At 38.8% G+C, this 21543-nt stretch overlaps 2 protein-coding genes across 2 annotated transcripts; one reads left to right on the top strand and one right to left on the bottom strand.

The window, feature by feature from the left end:
• The first annotated feature begins 146 nt into the window (after positions 1–146).
• LOC142176169 (uncharacterized) lies at positions 147–1475 on the top strand. Its single transcript, XM_075243253.1, has one exon. The coding sequence runs from the start codon at positions 147–149 to the stop codon at positions 1473–1475; it is 1329 nt and encodes a 442-aa protein (XP_075099354.1).
• Positions 1476–13005: 11530 nt separating this feature from the next.
• On the bottom strand, positions 13006–16238 carry LOC107782238 (putative serine/threonine-protein kinase PBL25). Its single transcript, XM_016603103.2, has 5 exons — positions 15676–16238; positions 14683–14879; positions 14404–14593; positions 13850–14241; positions 13006–13734 (listed from the first exon to the last, which is right to left on the bottom strand). Exons 1-5 carry the CDS (start codon positions 15872–15874, stop codon positions 13357–13359), a joined length of 1356 nt encoding a protein of 451 aa, XP_016458589.1. The 5' UTR covers positions 15875–16238; the 3' UTR covers positions 13006–13356.
• Between the last annotated feature and the right edge of the window lie 5305 nt (positions 16239–21543).

Below are 21543 nucleotides of genomic sequence, written 5' to 3'. Positions count from 1 at the left end.
AAGAAGCTGACTCAGACTAAAGAACCACTTCAAGCTCTAAGAATCATGCCCAGGAGAGCAGCCTCACAAACGAAATGATGATCAAGACCTTGATTTGGAATATTAGGTCAGTCAATACTCAACATGCCTTTCCTTGGGTGATTAATATGCAAAGGGAGCACAATTTTTTTGTCATTGCTTTGATGGAGTCATTACAGAAAAAAGGTTACATACAAAGGTATATGAGAAGATTAAATATGGAGTCTGCCTTTTCAAATGTGAATTGGAAGATATGGTTGTTTTTTGATACTGTGGTGGAGTGGGAATTGGTTGTGGAAACTGAACAACAGGTGACTGTCAAAGTATTTCACCATGATATTGGGCAATATATCATGATGACCTTTGTGTATGCAAAGTGTTCATCCTTGGAGAGATTGGAATTGTGGGATAACCTATACTATCTGGAAAGTGATATGGAATTTCCTTGGTTAGTAGGATGGGACTTTAATGTGGCATTATATGAAGATGAAAAGATAGGGGAATTACCAGTTCATCCTCTTGAATATGAGGATTTTGCATTCTGTATCAATTCTTGTGGGTTGTTTGATCAAGGTTATAAAGGAAGTCCTTTTACATGGTGGAATGGAAGGCCTAATGATGAGTGTATATTCAAGATATTGGATAGGATATTTGTTAATTTTCCATTCCAAAATATGCTACCTACAATTGAAGTTGAACATTTTATTAGGGCATACTCAGATCATTCTCCATTGCTTATGACTTGTGGGGAGCAAACTACAAGCTTTGTCAAGCCTTTCAGATTCTTGAATTTCTGGAAAAAACATGCTACATTCAAGGAGGTGGTGAAGCAGAATTGGAAGGCGGATTTCATTGGAGATTCATTTCTAATGTTCAAGCATAAACTGAAGAAAGTGAAGGCAGCTTTATCTAAATGGAGCAAGGACAACTTTGGAGACATTTTCAAGCAGCTAGCTATCCTAGAAGACATTGTAAAGGTCAAGGAAATGCTATTTGAGGAGGAGCCAACTATTGAGAACAGAATATTTCTTCAAAAAGCCCATGCAGAATTGAAGAAATACTTGAGTATAAAGGAGCAATACTGGAAGCAAAAAGGTAAGATGACATGGTTTGTTGAGGGTGATAGGAACACCAATTTCTTTCACAATCATGTCAATGGTAAAAGGAAGAAGTTGCAACTGAAAAGGATCCAGAATGGAGATGGCAATTGGTTAGAAGAGCAAGAAGAAATGGCCAATGCTGCAGTTGAATTTTATCAAAGACAGTTCACTAATGAAGGTGATCCCACAGATTTTTCAATGCTTGATAATGTACCTTCTATGGTAACTTTAGAGCAAAATTTGAAATTATGTAGATTTCCAACCCTAGAGGAAGTCAAGGTTGAAGTATTTGAGCTAAGTGGAGATAGTGCTAGTGGTCCTGATGGATTTATTGGACTATTTTATCAAGAATGCTGAGATGTAATTGGCTATGACATACATAATATGGTACTTCATTTTTATGGAGGTATTGCTTTGCCTAAGTCTATCACTCATACTAATTTGGTATTGTTACCAAAGAAGCCTAGAGTGCTGACTTTCTCAGACTTAAGACCTATAAATTTGAGTAATTCCATCAATAAGGTATTGTCCATAGTTCTACATGATAGATTGGAGAAATCCCTACCTTCTTTAATATCACCCAACCAATCTGGATTTGTGAAATGGAGGAGTATATTTGAGAACATTTTACTCACTCAGGAGATTGTTACTGACATAAGATTGAGAGGCAAGCCTGCCAATGTTGTCATAAAGCTGGATATGACTAAGGCATATGATAGAGTTTTATGGAAGTTTTTGCTACATGTATTAAGGAAAATGGGATTTACTGAAAACTTTATCAACATGATATGGAGTCTACTGTCTAATAATTGGTATTCCGTATTGGTGAATGGCCAGTCTTCAGGGTTCTTCAAATCTCCTATAGGAGTGAAGCAAGGAGATCCATTGTCGCCTTCCTTGTTCATCTTATCTACTGAGGTGCTATCTAGATCTTTAAACAAGCTGTTTGAGGACAAATCATTTGTAGGATTTGGGATGCCAAAGTGGACTGATCCATTAAATCATCTTGCATATGCTGATGACAACATCATTTTTGCATCAGCACATCCAGAATCATTGAAGAAGATCATGGCAGTATTGAATGATTATGAGAAGACTTCAGGGCAGTTGATCAACAAAGCAAAAAGCTCATACTATATGCATTCTAAGGTAGCCAATGCATTGTTCCAAATAGTTGGTGATATCACAAGATTCTCTAGAGGTGCATTTTCTTTTACATATCTTGGGTGCCCTATATTCTATACAAGGAGAAGAAAGGATTATTATGATGATCTTATTAAGAAAGTGAAGGCAAAATTACATTCATAGAAAGGAAAGTTGCTATCTTTTGGAGGAAAGGCTACCTTGATAAGCAGTGTTCTTCAGATTATGCCTATTCACATGCTATCAGTATTGGATCCACCGAAGAACATTATTTGATGTGTCCAAGGCCCTATTTGCAAAATTATGATGGAGATTTAGGACCACAAAATCTCTATGGTCAAATTTCATGTGGAACAAATACTGCAAAAAGGAATTGCCTACATTTGTACAATTTAGGAAATGATCACATATCTGGAAGCAAATGTTGAACGCTAGACAAGAAGTGGAGCATGAGATCTGGTAGGAGATGAATTCAAGAACCACTAATGTTTGGCATGAAAACTGGATAGGTCTAGGAGCTTTATATCACCTAGTACCTCCAGATTTTCTCATTAATGAGGAGCTGTAAGAGGTTAATGAATTGAGGCAAGAAGATGGATGGGATAGGGAGCTGATAGACCAAACATTTCCAGAAGAAATTGTAAATCACATCAAACAACAGGTACAGTTTGAAGGCAGTGATGGGTTCTGGGATACACCTTGGTGGAAACCTACTACTTCAGGCAAATTTACTGTGAGCAGTGCTTGGCAATTGGTGAGGCATAGGGCAAATCCAAATTTGGAATTTAAGAACATGTGAATCAAGGGCTTACCATTTAAGATATCATTCTTCCTATGGAGACTATAGAGTTGAAACTGATCATTTATGACATATGGAAAAGGCAGGGCTACATATATATGTCAAGGTGTTGGTGTTGTCAAAACCCTCAGGAGGAATCATTTGATTACCTATTCTTGACACGAACTACAACTACTAGGGTTTGGAGAACATTTCTAGGTGCAGCCGGAATTATTGTTCCATTGATTCAAGTGAAGCAGGTAATTAGGGCATGGTGGAATGCTGATTGTTGTCCAAAATTGAAACCACTATATAAGGCAGCTCCAGCAATTATAACTTGGGAATTATAAAAGATGAAAACACCAACATGAATAGGGGATCAGTTTCAGTTCATAGAGTTATCCATGAGAGCAACAAGACACTATATTTTTTGGCAAAGACTAGGTACAATTGGTTGCCTCGTATGCCTTTTCTTTGGCCGAATATAATCACATACTTAGAGGCTTACAAGCCTATTATTGTGACCAAAAGAGTAGCATGGCAATTTCCATACAATGGTACAGGTGTAATACAGATGGGGCTTCAAGAGACAACCCTGGTCCTAGTGCTACAGGTTTTTGTGTGAGGGATAATGCAGGAGATTTGGTGTATGCTAGGGCACAACAACTGAAGGAAACTACTAATATAGTGGTTGAAGCAAGGGCAGTCAGAGATGGACTACATCCTCTTATACTAGAAACTGATTCACTTGGGATGAAGAAGATCATAGAAAGAGAATGGGATCCTCCATAGTGCATTGTGGCAGAGGTTAAGGGGATTAAGGAGATGAAGGAGGAGTTCAATGCGATATTCCAACATATTTTAAGGGAGGGAAACACTGTGGTAGATTTTTTAGCTAACTTTGTTTTCTCTTTTGCAGGTACAATTCATGTTCATTCCTTCTCTGAACTGCCTAGTGTAGGGAGGAGGCTGATCAACATGGATAAATCACAAATTCCTAATCTGAGGGATAGGATAGCCAAAAGAAAAGCACCATATTGATGGCTAGGTATGTTAATAAAATGTCTATTGATGCTTATTGTCTAGTTGGTATTTGGTTCTGTATATTACTAACTTTCCAGTGATATTAGCATGGTATCATGATCAATCTGGTAGTGAACTAGGGGTGTATGGAACAATTCATAAAAGTAGGCAGTTGGTTTTTATACAAATGGGATCACAAGGAGTTATAATCTTTACTCCAAACTTGCAACTATTAACACTGATTTCAAAAGATACAAATAGTACAACCTTACAGGAATCCGGCAGTTGTTTGTTGTTTTCAATTGATGACCTAGGTGTTGTTACGGCATTTTCCAGTGGTATTGGCATGTTTACATGCCAACTTGGAGATGTTATGGTAGTACTTGAGATTGGTTTGTAATGCAAGCAATATGCAACTGGTTCTATTGTAGCATTGGTATTCTAGGCAATGTTATGACACTTTTCAGTGGTATTGGCATGTTCACATGCCCATTCTGGAAGTATTATGGCAATGCCTGGAGCTCGTTTGATATGCAGGTCCTGACATGCTACACTTTGAAGGCCAGAAAATTAAAATGCAAGCTCATCTTCATTGCAATCACATGGTACTTGAGAGGAATGCGAAGATGGTTGATTAAAACATTTAGGTTCACCTACATAGCTTATGCATATTGCTTAGATGCTTGGACTGTCGCAGAAGTTGTTGGTGTTGATGGGAGATTCACATTTGCCTTGTACTTTGAGACACAAAACTTGGCACCTGGTGAGAGCGTTAGAGGTGATACATTAAGGTTTTGCACTTGGCTTGTGGATACATAGACCACCTTATGTTGGGAGTTTCCTAGTTCTATCTGTGTAATAGCTAGCATTTATAGCTTTTTTAGTTTTAGATTAGTTATTTTCATCTTTGAGATTGGACAAATTGTAAACAATGGATTCCAGTTTTTGGACTATTATTTATATATTAGCCACTAGGCAACTAGCCTAGTGGTATATTTCCTTTAAGAAAAATATAGAAACATTCCTAAAATTCTATCAAAAGTAAATAAGAGCTATTTTGGAATGTTTTAGGATCAATTTTATATCGGAAAAAAATTACGTGCTCATAGTAGCGGTAAGTGATGTTCTAGTCCGGGAGGACGAAAGTACGCAATATCCTATCTATTATGATAGAAAATCTTGACAGGGTTAGAAACTCATTATCCGCACCTCGAAAAGTTGGCCTTAGCCCTCGAAGTCGCCTCTCGAAAGCTTATGCCTTATTTTCAATGTCACCCTATAGCTGTGGTGACAACCTTTTCCCTACGAAATGTCCTTCACAAGCCTGAGTTGTCAGGTAATCTAGCCAAAGGAGCAGTTGAAATTAGTGAATTTGATATTGAATATAAGCCTAGGACTGTGATCAAATCACAAGTTTTGATCGACTTCGTGGCCGAGTTCAGTCCCAGGCTAGTGCCTTTGGCCACAAAAGAAGCGGTGATGGTGTCGAAAACAACAACAGGAGTTTGGACCTTGTTCATGAATGGAGCTTCCAATGTGAAAGGGTCGGGGATCGGGGTGGTCTTAATCTCGCCCTCGGGAGAGATCCTGAGGCAGGCCATAAAAACTATTCCTTTGACTAACAATGAAGCCAAGTATGGGGCTTTGATTATAGGACTTGAATTATCCTGGGGGCTGGACTCCGAGGTCACTGAAATTAAATGTGATTCCCAACTAGTAGTAAATCTAATATAAGGAATCTTCGACACCAAGGAGGAACACATGCAACAATATGTTGATTAAAGTGCAAACTTTGCTCGCACAATTTAGGAACTGGTCGATCACCCACATCCCGAGAGAAGAAAATGCAGAAGCAGATGCATTGGCCAATTTGGGATCATCCATGGAAATGAAGGGATCAGATTACGGTATTGTCGTACAACTCATGTACTCAGTACTGGATGTGGATGGTTACTATGAATATTACAACCAACTTAGTCTGGGACTAGAAGAATGAGATCATCGATTACCTTGAGCACGACAAGCTACCTGATGATCTGAAGGCATCTCGGGCGCTCTGTACCAAAGCAACTCGTTATAGCTTCTAGGGAGGGCAGCTATACAGAAGGTCATTCCAAGGCCCATTGGATCGATGATTGGGAGCCTCGTAGGAAAACTATGTCATGAGAGAAGTTCGCGAAGGAATTTGTATGAACCACTCTGGTGTAGATTCGTTGATACTAAAATTAGTCAGAGCAGGATACTATTGGCCTCGGATGGAACAAGACGTAAAGGCATTCATTCAGAAATACGATAAGTACCAGCGTCATGCACTGTTGGTACACTAACTGACAGAGCTGCTGCATTCGGTACTATTCCCATGGCCATTCATGAAATAGGGGATGGATATAGTTGGATCGTTGCCACCAGCTCCCAAGAAGGTAAAATTTCTTTTGATTTTAACTGATTATTTTACTAAATGGGTTGAAATAGGTCCTTACCAAAATATCATTAGACGCAAAGTGGTCGACTTCCTATGGGAAAACATAATTTGTCGGTTCGGAATATCGAAAGATATTGCCTGCGACAATAGGCTTCAAGGTCACAAAATTTCTTGAAGACGTAAAAATCAAAAGGATCACATCTTCACCACACTATTCGAGCATAAATGGGCAAGAAGAATCAACCAATAATGTTATTATTCAAAACCTCAAAAAGAGGTTGGAAGCAGCTAAGGGCAAGTAGCCCGAAGAGTTACCGGAAGTTATGTGGGCATACCAAACGACGACCAAATCAAGCACAATAAAGACGCCTTTCTCTCTCGTATATGTCGCAGAAGCTCCGATCCTGGTGGAAGTAGGACTACCAACCCTGCGGTACTTCTAGGCAGATGAAGAAAGAAATAACGAAGCATGCTGGTTAAATTGAAACTGTTTGATGAATGCAGGGCCTTGGCTCACATAAGGACGGTTGCTCAAAAACAAAGAATGGAAAGATACTATATCGAAGGACCAATCTCCGCTACTTTAAGGTGGGAGACTTGGTTTTGAGGAAAGTAACTCAGAACATCTGGGAGCTCAATGCAAAAAAGTTGGGTCTGGCATGGGAAGGCCCCTATCGGGTTTCAAGTGTCATTGGGAAAGGACCATATGAATTAGAAAACCAAGATGGAGTCATTGCCAAGCAACTGGAATGTGACTCACCTTAAAAGTTATTATTGTTGATGAGCACCACTTGTACTTAAAGTATATGCTGCACTCTTTTTTCCTTCGCCCAGTTTTTATCCCAATTGGGTTTTTCTGAAAAGGTTTTTAATGAGGCAACAACGAAAAACATACTACGAAGAAAACGTCATCAGTAAATATAAGACATTTAAATGACAAGGCATGGAAATAACAAACCACTACAGGATAGTTAGATATTTTTTGGCCCGATAGCAAATTCCTAATGGGAAGCAAAACTTGCCTTCGAACCAAAGGCTATTCAATTGTTCACGAGTGCTCTTTTCTACAAGCCACTAGGGGGTGGCTAGATAATCTTTTGCTCGATAGCAAAGTTCTTAACGGGAAACAAAGCTTGCTATCGAACTAAAGATTATCCAACTATTCACTAGTGGAATCCTCAAAGGAGCAAAACTTTCAGTATTCTAATTCTCACTCTTCGCATTTAAACACTGGGGAGGGAATGGTATGAGAAATGACAACATGATTTCCACGGAAACTGGGACTATGAAATTCGGGAACAAATATGCCTCATCGAGATCAGGGACGGCACAGCTAGCCCCATAGGAACAAATTGTACAAAATAGCCACATGTATTGGTAATTTCTTCTCTTTCAGCACTCGACTGCTTATGTACTTTTGAAGATAGAAGGAATAAAATGAAATCCTTTTATTTTTATCTTGTTTCTTGTTCAAACGATGAGTTGATTTTATCATTTGAAAGTTAACTAAGTACTTCAAATGCTAGTGCTGGAACGAACAGGAGACATCTTCTTCAATAACATCGTAAACATAAGAGGGTCATCTTTTATGAAACCCTCACAATAAAGGGTTGGTTCTCTAAGAGTTTATGCCTAGAACCCAAATGCTATCGGGGGAAAATACACCTGAAGCCTTGTCTAAACTAACCCAAAAAGAATAAACTTTGTGCAATTCTTAAACAAAAAAACACTTTTATTTATTAAATGTTCCAAGAAACACAAATACAAAAATGCAAAAGGAAAAACAACAAAGGAAAAGAAAGCAAAAAAGCTAAACTACGTCACCATCGGAACCCGGGGGAAGAGAAGCATCTACGCCCCCGAGAGAGTAGGAGGATCTGCCGTCGGTGCAGGATGTTGGCCTTCATCATTATCCTCTTCAAGTTTCTCCTCAGTTCCCGAAGACTCAGAGCCGGAAGTAGAAGAATCAATTGCATCAGGCTGAGCCGGGAGGTGCTCTCGAGCTGTTAACTCCACCGTTCAGACCTTGGCGATCTCATCGTTGATATCAATAACAACCACTTTGACCTCTTCCAAGGTTTTTCTCCTCATCTGGTACATAGAATGGGTTTTTTCAACAATGAGGGAATCCCTTTGGAGCTGAAGTTTTGCTTTACGCCTATCAACCTCGATCAAAAGCCAATCCCACTCAAATCTCGTGGCGCTAAGCTAAGATCGAGATCACGGATTGTGGTTATATGAACCTTATTGTGTTCCGTAATCCTCTTATACCTATCCTCCATCTGGGCATGCTTCTCCTCAGCAGCAGCAGCCTCTTCAGCTATGGAGTTCAAGGTTGCCTTTAAGCTATTCACTCGTTTAATGGAGGCAGACTCGCGTTCGTCAGCAGCGAGCACTGCATCTTGAACTTCAGACCACTTAGCCTTAGCTTCTTAAAATTGAACCTTTAATTGAGAAGCTTCTTCACTAATGGCCACTACCTCCTACTTGCTAAGATGTAGTCGGGCCTCAAGATCACTCGCCTCTGTGATTTTTACCTCTAGCACCAGGAGGCACGTAACAAGTTGATACCTATCGGCTAACAGTTGATCCCACTCGGACTTGAATCCCTCTTTGTAGAGGATCAATTTTTGGAGGCCCTCGAAAGCGAGGAAGTTGGCCTGCGAAGTAAATACCAAAGTTAGAAAACTTGCAATAACAAGTCAAGAAGAAACAAGTAGTAAACGAACAAGTACAATACTGTTGCTACATTGTACATGGCGTTATTTATCATACACTTCTATGAAAGAGAGTGTATTTTCTTCTTATCTTTCTCTAAAGCCAGCGGCTTCAGATAATTGGAGAGTTCCACCGGCTTGGATAGTAGATGGCACTCCGTTGACACCGAGAGTGAGACACCCCTCTTCCTTTGGGGATCTGCAGAAGGGGGCAAGTAGTTATGCCCCAAATTCCCGTGGTCGGGGGACTGGGGAGGAGGGACATACTCCTCTTGAGCGTCTGTGGCCGGTGCGGGAGATGTAGCACTTATTGGTGATGAAGGTATGGCCAGCGTGAAAGGAGATGAAGTTGATGGTATTGTAGGTTGAGAAGCAGGTGCGGCAGAAGCAATGTTGTTTATTGGTTGCTCACCAACCAAAGGAAGAAGAGACACAGTGTCCGGCGTTACAGATTGGAAGTAGTTGGGACAGGAGAATCAGCATTCTCCACTAACTCAAATTCTCCCAAAGCTCTCGGGCATCATCCTTGGTTGGGGTTCTAAGATTTTTTCAGACTGGGCATTCTATTCAGCTGATGAAGGTCGTTGTCTCCTTTGTAGGGAAGCCCCTTCATCACTGGCTTCCCTGTCATCGTCAATAACCATAATGGTTGCGGCTGGCTCGGACGCGGCTTTCTTTGCTTTCTTGTTTTTACCCTCGACCGAGGAAAGGCACCGCCTTTTTGGTTGCTTGTTCTCCGACTGGGGATTCTAAGAAGAAGCACCTACACCAGAAGCAGACCCAAGGGCAACCCTCGGGGTGAGAGCCTCCTTCAACAACCTCACAACCTCTGCGGGATCAACAAAAACCTCCTTCTCAGGGATGAAAACGGAACCCTGCAGGAGACCTGAATCAGACAAAAAGGTAAGGTTAGCAAATTTACTCATGAACAAAGATAGAATAAAAGAAGAGTTTGTTTACCGTGATTCTTGGCACTCCACCCTTATTAGGGGGCCAATTCCTTTCACCGACGGGTTTCCGGCGTAGTGATATCTATAATCTTCTGAACCTACCGGTCCAGGCCTTCAACCCTTGGAGATGTCCACCGAACTGCTATATCAATGAATGAAGAAGAGTTAACAATAACATGAAACATCCTATATTTTTGGAGCAAAAGATAAATTATGAACCTACATGAACGAGTCCAGGATTCGGGGAAAGACGGAGTTGTAACTAGGATAATATCCCCGGTGGTGATGACGACAAACCGCTCCATCCACCCACGGGCATTGTCGGCATCCATGTTGGTGAGCAAAGCATAGTGACCACGCTTGCTGAAATTTATTACTTCCCCACGAAAAATTTTGGGGGAGTAGAGATTCATCATATGAGCCAAGGTAAGAGGCTCCTTCGTTTCCTGGCACAACCGCCGCAGATAGGCCACCGTTCGCCACATCGAAGGGCCTACCTATACCAAACAAACCTAGTACTAGTGGCATAGTTCCAAAATCACAGGGTTAAGTCCCTCACTCAAAGAAAATGGACTCACAGTGAAGAGATACGTGTAAACATAGGTAAAACCCTTCTTACTAACAATCCTGGAAGAGCGAATAGAAGAAGGGTATTTACCAATAGCCCAAGTGCGAGGGTTTGAAGTAGGGAACTTCTCTTCGAAGTCATTGGCTGTGTTGAGATGTTTGGGGATGATGGTGCTCACTGTAGGAGGATCAGCATTAACATTGACCTTTTTGTCTTTGCTCCTCTTCGGGTCCCTACCGAAGAGAAGACCGGATTTCTTGGAGGAATTAGTGTAAGAAGACATAATCAGTAGAAGGTGATAAGAGTTTTTTGAAGAAGATCAAAGAGAGATGAAAGCAGAAAGGAGTTGAATGCAAAGAGGTTGAAAGAGTTTGTGAAACTGGTAGAAGTGGAAGAAGAAGAATGAATCGTCTAAGTAAAGGGATAGGCGGCTAAAACCGTGGCGATGATTACCTCAAGAACCGGCGTAAATATTGCTAATCGTGGAGTAACACGTGTCTGGGGTATTAATTGCGAAGAGATGTGCGTCTTATCAAGTGTCGAAAACTTTTCAGAAAGATTTTGAAAATTTTCCGCCAAGAAAGGAACCATCACCAACTTCCCGGTGATACAAAGATGTGCCACCGAAAAGTAGGGGGACTATCTGTATGGGGTAAAATTGGTTAATATTAAATGCTCGAATGATAGAGTGACACGTGGAACTGGGGGGAGGGAGCAGACAGAAGATGAAGCAAGTAGAAACCAAGACCGAGGACAACAGCTTCGGTTAGCACCGGAAAGATCCCGAAGGGAACATTATCGACGGGAGCAAACGAATATTTGTCACCAGATGATATTTAATGAAGAATATTCCTCAGTATTAAATACGCAGCCATTATAGAGAATTTTGGCATTCATGACCTACCGTTACATATCCATCAATGACCCCCATTATTGTCATTTAAGAGGGGTTTGATCCTAGGACCTTGTTCCCTAGGTACAGCTATAAATAGTAGCTTCAACAACCATTGTAACACACGAAAATTCTGATAAACTTATGCTACACACTATTTCCAAGCTATAGACTATTTTATTTTTTGTCTAACGTTATTCTTAGTGGTGCCTCCCGGAACCAAGCTATCTGTTATTTTATCTCGATTTTAACGTTAAGTCTTGCATTTTATTTAATTCACTTATTATTTTGGGATCAAATCGATTAACATGTCTATAAACAACGACAGTTGAACAATTTACTTTGCATTACCTCAAGCAATAACACTGGGCAACAATGAAAAGGAAAGTTCGACCAAAGGAACTGACAAGGAATGCCAAAAGAGAGGGAGAAGAAATTTCTGTTAGTACTTTAAAAAGACGAGACACCAATCCCTGAAAACATCTAAGCAGAAGTAAGAATATAGCAAATTTGTTTTCTTCAAAAGAGGAGAGAGATCTGTGTAAGTGGTTGATCTATAAAATTTGATTTCTACATTAAAAGACTACCATCAAAAATATTCACTTAAAATTTATTTGTATATAACTGATAAATTATATATCAACTTATAATTAAGTTAAAACTTAAATAATGAGAGTAAATAAGTTTCTAATGATGTATATATAGGTAAATATTTCTTTAAAAAGGATTGTTAAAATTTACGTAAAAATTTCATGGGTCATCTTTTTTGGACACTTCCATTTAATTTATAGTTAAGTTTTCCAAGTATTTAACTGGTAACCAACATAGGCAAACTTCAGATAGAACTACTTCTCCTTCCCTTTGCTTCTTCTTCTTAGTTATTTGTCTAGTAGTGTATTTTGCATCTATTGTACATCAGCTGAAGTATAATGCTTGAAGAAGTAGGTCTTTTTTTGTATATGAAAAGTGAGTTTAAATCAATTGAGTATTAGAAAAGCTTGAAACATTGCAAATCAGCATTGTCGCAAGCTTGAAGAAAGGGATCATGTATTTCGAATATGAAAAATGAGTTTAAATCAAGTGAGTATTATTGAAAAATCTTTAAAATATTGGCAGGAATGAAAATTGGTAGTTCAAACTTCAGTTGCTACTCAGTTTTAGTTATCGGTAGTTCAAACTTCAGATATACCTATTTGCAGAGGCGGAACCAGGATTTCAAGCTTATAAGTTCGAGATCTTAATCTTTAGAGAAAATGGGAACTGCAACTCATGATTGTATTCTTAGAGTTAAAGCACAATACTAAGTAGAGTTTCTTTGTACTGACAGTGTAAAAATATTAACACAATCAGGTCATTTACGAGGTAATTAGAGATAAAAATCTATGATAAGTACACTAATAGTGTAACAAGTGTTTACGTTGTCACTGTATATAACTTAAATCCTATTAAGTACTGCAAATGACATGACGATTCTTCATTCTGCTAGCTAGCATACATCAGTCCTTTGAGTTCCTTGCTGAAATGGCTGTCAACAAATTGTTCATTTTGTAAATTTGCGTTAACGTACACAATATAAAAAGTACTATTCATATATGTAACTTCATTTTCCTAAAGAATCCAACAGTGGTAGCACTAGATGATCATTCCTCCATCACTTTACAACATCTCTGGAGGGCTGAAGCTACAGGATCATCTTTAATACCACTTAATCTGATATTCGTCTCATAAGCCGAAAATGTTGGATGTCACACTGAAGAACCACAAGATGCTAGTGATCTTGCATTCTGTGTCCTTGAATTTGAACCCCATTCTATGGCTTCTGCGACTTCTCGCTTGCATTCATTTGTAGATATGATACTGTCTTCAGTTGACATTGACATTGTGGATGGTGCTCGAGTTGGAGAAGCGAATGGTGAATCCAATCCTTCTGCATCAGGTGCTATTGAAAGGGTACTGAGAGCAGTGACGACATCACTGATCAGAGGACGTACTGCTGGATCATCTTGCAGACACATCGAAGCAATAGCAACTGCTTGATTGAAACTTTTCTTTGGGAAATTTGCTTCAAGAAGTGGATCAGCTAGTTCAAGGTATCTTCTTGGGTCTTTGAATATTGGTTCAGCCTGGAACAAGTACAACAACATAATTTTTAGCTTAAATTATTTTCGGTAATAGAATATTAATAATGAAAATGCTCATTATGTCAAAGCAGAAAGGAAGGAGAAATGTTTTGCTTACCCAAGTAACTAAATTCTGCTGATGCCCATTCCTCGTGATATCGACTGCTCTCTTTCCCGTAATTAGCTCCAATAAAACTACACCGAAGCTATAGACATCGGACTTGATAGTCAGTTTTCCAGTTAGTTGGTACTCGGGAGCACAATAACCGTATGTTCCCATTACTCTTGAAGAAACATGGGTGTTATCCCCTGTAGGTCCAACCTTGGCTAACCCGAAGTCTGAAAGTTTTGCATTATATTCCTTATCCAGCAAGATGTTGGAGGACTTCAAGTCACGGTAAATGACAGGCGGATTTGCTTTATGATGTAAATATTCTAGTCCCTTGGCAGCATGTAGTGATATTTTCATCCTTGTGAACCAATCTAGCGGAATTTTATCTGGTTCAATATCTGAAGAAATACATAGATATGATTCTCCATTAGTTTGATAATTTTCAATGTGTTGCTTCAGTATGTAAAGTTAACAGATCGCGAATATAGAAGGGAAATAGGTCGCTATGAGGCTATTTTCACAAATGCATGTAATGTGAGAAAGCTAACGAAAACAATTACCAAGCAGATGATCCTCCAATGATCCCAATGGCATGTACTCATAAACCAGAAGTCTTTGATCTCCATCAGCGCAATACCCTATCAAATTTACAAGATTTGGATGGTGCAGAAGGCTCAACATCAACACCTCTACTAGGAATTCTCGGTTTCCTTGCAATCCATTGCGGTCAAACTGTTTCACTGCTACAATCTGGAGAAAATGAAGTGATGATCAGTACAGTTTCAGGGCAAAATGCTATGTAAAGAAAAGATAGTAGAATTTTCTTAAGTCTTGAGCACCTGTCCAGTTTTGTTCAGAAGACCTTTGTAAACACGTCCAAATCCACCTTCACCTATCAGACATTCTGATCGGAAATTCTTTGTAGCTGTTGCCAGTTCCCTGAAGGTGAAAGTTTGAGCTGCAATGTTGTTCTGGCCGTCGCCTTTGTTAGAAGCCTTTTGGTGTGTGGCTTCTGCTGCCACCTTTCTAGTACTTTCTGCGGACAAAGTTAGAAGATTTATATATTAGGAAAGCAAAGCACCAGCTAAAATACTTGAACGGCCGCTTAATGCACCCTATCTCCACAGTGCTTCTACTAAAATATGTGAATCTCTCCTCTGAAAGCTGAAGTTGCTAGAGGTAACACTCTTAACATATCTACTCACTGAAAGTGTTTTATTGACAAATTGGCTTTAAGAAACCTATCTTCTTTTGTGGTCACAGTAGAATTTTCCCACAATGAGCAGAAAAATAGCTCTATGAAACAGTCCCCAGTCTTTGGTTCGATGGCAAGAACACAGCACGTGATATGTGGGTTAGGCGCAGCAGCGGAGCTAGCCTTTCGAATATGGATTCGGTCGAACCCATTAACTTTGGTTCAAACCATGTATTTGCCTTAGAAATCCATTGAATATATATAAATTATTAAATTAGAACCCAATAACTTAAAATGACTAGAATTCCGAACCAATAAACTTCAAACCCTGGCTTCGCCTCTAGTTAGGCGTAATTGGAACCTTGCAGTGGACTAAAAGCATTGTATTTAAGTCCAGAACTATAGATGAGGGGGCCATTAACACCAAATTTAGAACAGTACGCGAGCTGATCCTCCGGAATAAAGAAATAGCTTTATGAAGCAAAGCAAAGCTTAGTTTAAACCTTGTCCTGATCACAGTTAGAATATGAATTTTGAAAACCCAAAAAAAGAAAAACAAAAGCTAAAATCAAACTCCAAAATTAATGCCGTTTTAAAGTTATCATTTTAATGAAACATTTCATTGCGACAACCTTACCAGAAGGAGGTTGTGGACGCTGAGAACGAGAATGCAGCTCTTGCTGTGATTTTGGCCTCGATAATGAATATTGTGTACGTTGTTGGAGACTTTCCCTGTGATTAGCAACAGCAGCAGCAGCAGATGTTTCTCTTTTGTTGCTGTGTATTCTTTTGAATGCCTTCTTTTCATTCGACGAAAAACATGAAAAACAACCCATGTTTTTTAATCAACCCTTTGCAGGAAATTTTCTAAAAAAGAAATATAATCTTGATGCTATAAATTGGTTTAGGCAATGCTAGTATTTGCCTTCTATAAACAGCTAAAAGTTTGATCTGCAAAATCTACCAAATGTCTAGAGCCAAATTCTAAAAACTCAATCTTGATAGCATCAAAAGAATGAGAAATTTTATGGATCTGTAAATGCAAAATGGTGTATATAAAGATACATATGGCTAAGGATAGCTAATTAAGGCTGTCTAAAAAGGGAAAATCTAGAAATACGTTTGGCTCATTAGGAAGGAGCTATTTTTAGCAGGAGGGAAAGAGAAAGGAGAATTATTGGGAGATGTTTTCCGTTGAACTTCACGCAGAATTCGGGGGATATAATGGTTGGGAGAATTTGAAGGGATATTTGGTGAAAAGACAAACTTGAGAACGAATTTGGCGCGGACCTAAAGTTTGATTTGTCACCTTATATTACTCCTTTTGTGCCATACTTGAAATATGGTAAATTTTTTACCGTTAGTGTTTATACCAATCAAACACATTACATATGTTTTTTTTTAGTTATTGAGATAGTTCTCCCTATAAAAAAAATGTACAAGCAAATTTTACAAAGCGATAACTCGTTATATTTTAATGGAGAATACCTAAAAAAAACCCTAAACTTGGCACAGATTATTAGTTACAGCCCTAAACTATTTGTGATCTTAATTACCCCCTCAACTTGGTCTTTTGAGAGTCATTACCCCCTTGGACGTTGATGTGGCAAAGAGTGTGGGTGTACTCTCTTTTAAGCGCGTGGGAGTGAAGAAAATGTGACATTTTTTTGAAAAATAAAATATATTTTTAACTTTTTAAGAATATTACTTTTTTAGATAAATTTTTTCGAATACAATTTATAACAAAACTTGGATATAACTACATTATTTAGGTTAAATTTTTTTATTTGGCTAAAAATAATAAAGTTTTAGTTAATCTTTTTTTGAATTTGACCTGAAAATTAAAAAAACAAAACTTGAATTTGCATTATACAATTGTAGACTTGTAGTATAATGCAAGTGATTCGTTTTATTTCTTGCAATTGTATACTCTTTTTATTTTTATTTTTTTTTATGCAATGACTATTTATTTCAACTATGTATTTTTACTTTTCATGTAAAATCTGTAAAAAAATATATATATTTTTAGAGTACCGTAATTTAGAGCTATATAAAAATTATAGCCAAAATAATTAATTTAAACTATGTACTTTTTATAACTTTTTAGATGCCTTGACTATTTATTTCAATTGTATAAATCTTTATTTTCAAGTCAAATTCAAAAAAAGATTAACTAAAACTTCATTATTTTTAGCCAAATAAAAAAATTTAGCCTAAATAATATATTTCTATCCAAGTTTTATTATAAATTGTATTCGAAAAAAATTATCTAAAAAAGTAATATACTTAAAAAGTTAAAATATATTTTATTTTTCAAAAAAATGTCACGTATACAGGAAAATCCACGTGGCAGACGAGTACATTGTTACATTGATGGTAGTTAATACAGTTGGTAATAGTTGTCACATTAGTCCCATAGTTTTTATTATAGCAATTTAGTCCTATGTAATTTAAATTCCAGTCATTTTTAGTCTATTAGTGAGTAGTACAGAATTGCTGTCATGCACTGCCAGTTGGCAGTATTTACGGATCCCTAGGCAACAAAAATGGCAGAGTAGTCGTTATTTATATTCCTTGTATTCCAATGATTAGCTATGAATGAAATCTATCTAAATTTCCTTTCCTAATTCTCTTTTCCTTCTTCCTTCTTCTTCTCTCTTCTCCCTTTTTCTTTTCATTAGCTGAAGTTCTTCTATTTTTATGTTACTTTGTTGAGTGTGAGAGTAACATTTGGTATCATAGCCTTGGTCCTCCGACCAACATGGTTGATCAAAAACTGAAAGGCATCGAGGATAGCATCAAAAAATTGGATGCTCAGGTCCAGCAGTTAACCACTGGAATCAGATCTGTGTCGACAAGGGTTGACAGAATGGATAAGACTCAAGCTCAGAATGCTGAAACTCAGAGGAAGCTTGAGTTGATTCTTCAGCAGTTGATGAATGATCGAGCACCAGAGACTCCTTCACCTACGATTGGATCTTCATATGCTCAAAGAGTATCCTTGTTCGTAGGAAGAGCAACTAGTGGAGGGAGTGTTCAACAACTAGCTCATTCTACAGCTCCACTCACACCTCCTTCAACAGCTGATGCTCGAGGTTTAACTTTTCCACCTGCTCCTATGCAGAGAAACCCCCAGCCTCCAATTTTACGTACTCCAGTTGGAACCACAGAAGCAGGAAATCAATATCTGCAAATAGCCACAGCTGAGGTTCCAAAGGGCAAACTTATGTTTCCTAAATTTGATGGAACCAACCTCAGGGCTTGGATAAGGAGATGTGACCGGTATTTCGAAATCTATAAAGTACCTCACTATCAGAAAATGACTTACATTGCTATGCACCTCAAAGATAAGGTGGATAACTGGTTTGATGCTTATATTATTGATAGAGGAGGAATAGTGGAATGGCCTTTATTTTGTATGGAAATCTGTAGGAGGTTTGGCCATATCAGGCCTCTAGATATTATTGATGAGTTTAGCAAATTGAGGCAGGAGGGTAGCATAGAAGGATACCAAGAAAAGTTTGAGGAGTTAAGGACTCACATGATGATGATCAACCCTCACTTGAATGAGCTGCACTTTGTAGCTAGTTTTGTGAGTGGATTGAGGCCTGAAATTAAGCACTTGGTTAGGATCTATAACCCCTCAAATTTTTTAGACACCTATGAAGTAGCCAAACTGCAAGAGGATGCCTTAAAAGCCTTGCAAAAACACTTATATCGACCCCCTCAAAACACCACCAGAAATTACCATCCCACTACCCCAAGAGTCACCTTTCCTCAGAACCCTCTTCCTCTCACCTATAATGAACCACTCAGACTCAACTACCCCACCAGAAACACTCCTCTCATACCAGCTTATCCAAACAACCAGGCAGACCCTTCTGGTACTGCAGGCACCAACCACCCAAAGAACCTAACCTATGATCAGATGAGAGAAAGAAACATATGTTTCAGGTGTCATGAGAGATATTACCCTGGTCATCAATGTAAACCAAAGACCCTAAACCTAATGACAGGCACTAATAGAACAGAACAAGAGGAGGTCTATTATGATGCAAGGGAAGCTACTGAAGCTACTGATAATGTGGAAGAAGCTTCGGCTGTGGTAGAAGAGGAACATGCAGAATTGTCAATGAATGTGGTCGTAGGAATGACTACTTCATCTTCTACTATCAAGATACAGGGAAAGGTGAAGAAGTTATCAATGTTGATCTTGGTAGATAGTGGATCTACTCATAGCTTCATTAGCCCAAGAGTAGCTAAAAGCATAACAGGAATGGTATATCCCTCTGCTCAACCCCTGAGTGTAGTTGTGGCCAATGGACAACAAATGTTCAGTGAAGAGTGGTGTCCTAAGTTTAAGTGGACTATGCAGGGAGAAGAATTCCATTTTCCTATGAAAGTATTACACCTTGGGGGCTATGATATAGTCCTTGGGATGAATTGGTTAGATCAGTTCACCCCTGTCATTCTCAACACAAGACCTCTTAGTGTGACCTTCCTTAAAGAGGGCAGAATCATCACACTTAAGGGCAATACTGATAGTGCTGAGGTATGGTCTAATGTTGAGGAAAACACAGCAAAATTATTGCAACAAGGAAGCAGCTGATGTCTAGTGCAATTATATGATTTATCCCAACAAACTCCAAAAGTGGATGTACTTGTACCAGTTTTTGAGTTGCTGCAAAAGTATGCTGATATCTTTGAAGAACCAATGGCCTTGCCTCCAACAAGAAATTGTGACCACACCATCACCCTGATGCCTGATGCTCACCCTTTCAGCCTAAGACCATATAAATATTCTTATGACCAAAAGGATGCAATTGAGCACATGATCACAGAAATGCTCAAGGTTGGGACTGTGGTACCTAGCCAATCTTGCTTTGCCTCACCAGCTCTTCTAGTTAAAAAGAAGGATTCCACATGGAGATTGTATGTTGATTACAAGAAGTTAAATGCAATGACAGTTAAAAATAAGTATCCCATTCCAGTAGTGGAGGACTTATTGGATGAGCTAAAAGGGACAGTCTTGTTTTCTAAGATTGACCTTAGAGCTGGTTATCATCAAGTGAGGATGAATGAATCTGATGAGTTCAAGACTACTTTTAGAACACATCATGGACTATGGCAATTTAAGGTCATGCCATTTGGGTTGACTAATGCACCTGCTACATTTCAGGCATTGATGCATCAGGTATTTGGAGAGTATCTCAGAAAGTTCATCTTAGTGTTTTTTGATGATATATTAGTCTACAGTCCAGACTTGAGCAGTTATTTGAGGCATTTGGAAAAGGTGCTCCAACTGTTGAGGCAGAACCAACTGTATGCTAAGAGATCAAAATGCTCCTTTGCTCAGTCCCAGGGGGACTACCTTGGCCACATTATTTCAGGAAATGGTGTACAAACCGACCCTGCTAAGATTCAGACAATGTTGCAATGGCCTACACCAACAAGCATTAAAGAATTAAGAGGGTTCCTTGGACTCACTAGATACTACAAGAGATTTATATTGGGTTATGGAGTCATTAGTAAGCCATTGACTTCACTGCTCAAGAAAGGGAACTTTACATGGACTGAAGAAGTTATAGCTGCATTTAAAAAGCTTAAAGAGACAATGGTTAAGACTCATGTATTGGCCTTACCTGATTTCTATAAGCCCTTTCACTGTAGAAGTTGATGCTAGTGGCTCAGGTATTGGAGCCATACTCATGCAAAAGCATCATCACATAGCTTCTCTGAGTCAGGCTCTTAGTCCTAAACATCAAGGGCTGTCAACTTATGAGAAGGAATTACTGGCCTTAATACTAGCTGTGGACAAGTGGAGGCATTACTTGTAGCAGAATTTTTTCATAGTCAAGACTGAGCATTTCAGCCTCAAATTCCTCAAGGATTAGAGGATTTCTACTGTGCTACAGCATAAAGGGTTAACTAAGTTACTGGGGCTAAACTTTGATATTCAGTATAGGAAAGGGAGTGAGAATTCAGCAGCTGATGCATTATCAAGGAAAATCCCAGGACATTGTAATATTATCACCAGTATCAAACCAACTTGGGATCAAGAAGTATTGGAAAGCTATCATGGAGATGAGGAAGCAACTCAACTCATTTCCGACCTTACTCATAATCCCAATGGGAGTGGTACAAACCAAGTGGTGAATGAACTATTAAGGCATTTGGACAAGTTATGGATAGGAAGTCATGGAAATATGAGGCAGCAGTTGGTTAAGACCATGCGCTACTCAGCACTAGGAGGTCATTCTGGAGTGTTAGAAACTTACAAAAGGTTGAGGACACTTTTCTATTGGCCATCTATGCAATCAGACATTTAGAAGATCATCCAAGAATGTGATGTTTGCCAAAGAAACAAAACTGAAAACATTGCACCCCGGGATTGCTGCAACCCTTGCCCATTTCAGAACATCCTTGGAAGCACATTTCTATGGATTTTATTGAAGGACTTCCAAAATTAGAAGGGAAAGACACTATCCTAGCGGTGATTGACAGG

The sequence above is a fragment of the Nicotiana tabacum genome, chromosome 22, assembly GCF_000715075.1.
Source record: "Nicotiana tabacum cultivar K326 chromosome 22, ASM71507v2, whole genome shotgun sequence".
Lineage (NCBI taxonomy): Eukaryota > Viridiplantae > Streptophyta > Magnoliopsida > Solanales > Solanaceae > Nicotiana > Nicotiana tabacum.
Note: the sequence above shows the minus strand (reverse complement) of the source record. Positions and strands in the feature narration are given on the sequence as shown.

Bases quoted from the DNA above. Each gene is read 5' to 3' on its own strand.
- LOC107782238 (XM_016603103.2), bottom strand. From the start codon at position 15,874: ATGGGTTGTTTTTCATGTTTTTCGTCGAATGAAAAGAAGGCATTCAAA. The intron at 14,880-15,675 runs GTAAGGTTGTCG...CTTTGTCCGCAG, and splicing joins GCGTCCACAACCTCCTTCTG to AAAGTACTAGAAAGGTGGCA. The intron at 14,242-14,403 runs GTAATTGTTTTC...GTATTTCTTCAG, and splicing joins ATTGGAGGATCATCTGCTTG to ATATTGAACCAGATAAAATT.
- LOC142176169 (XM_075243253.1), top strand. From the start codon at position 147: ATGCAAAGGGAGCACAATTTTTTTGTCATTGCTTTGATGGAGTCATTA.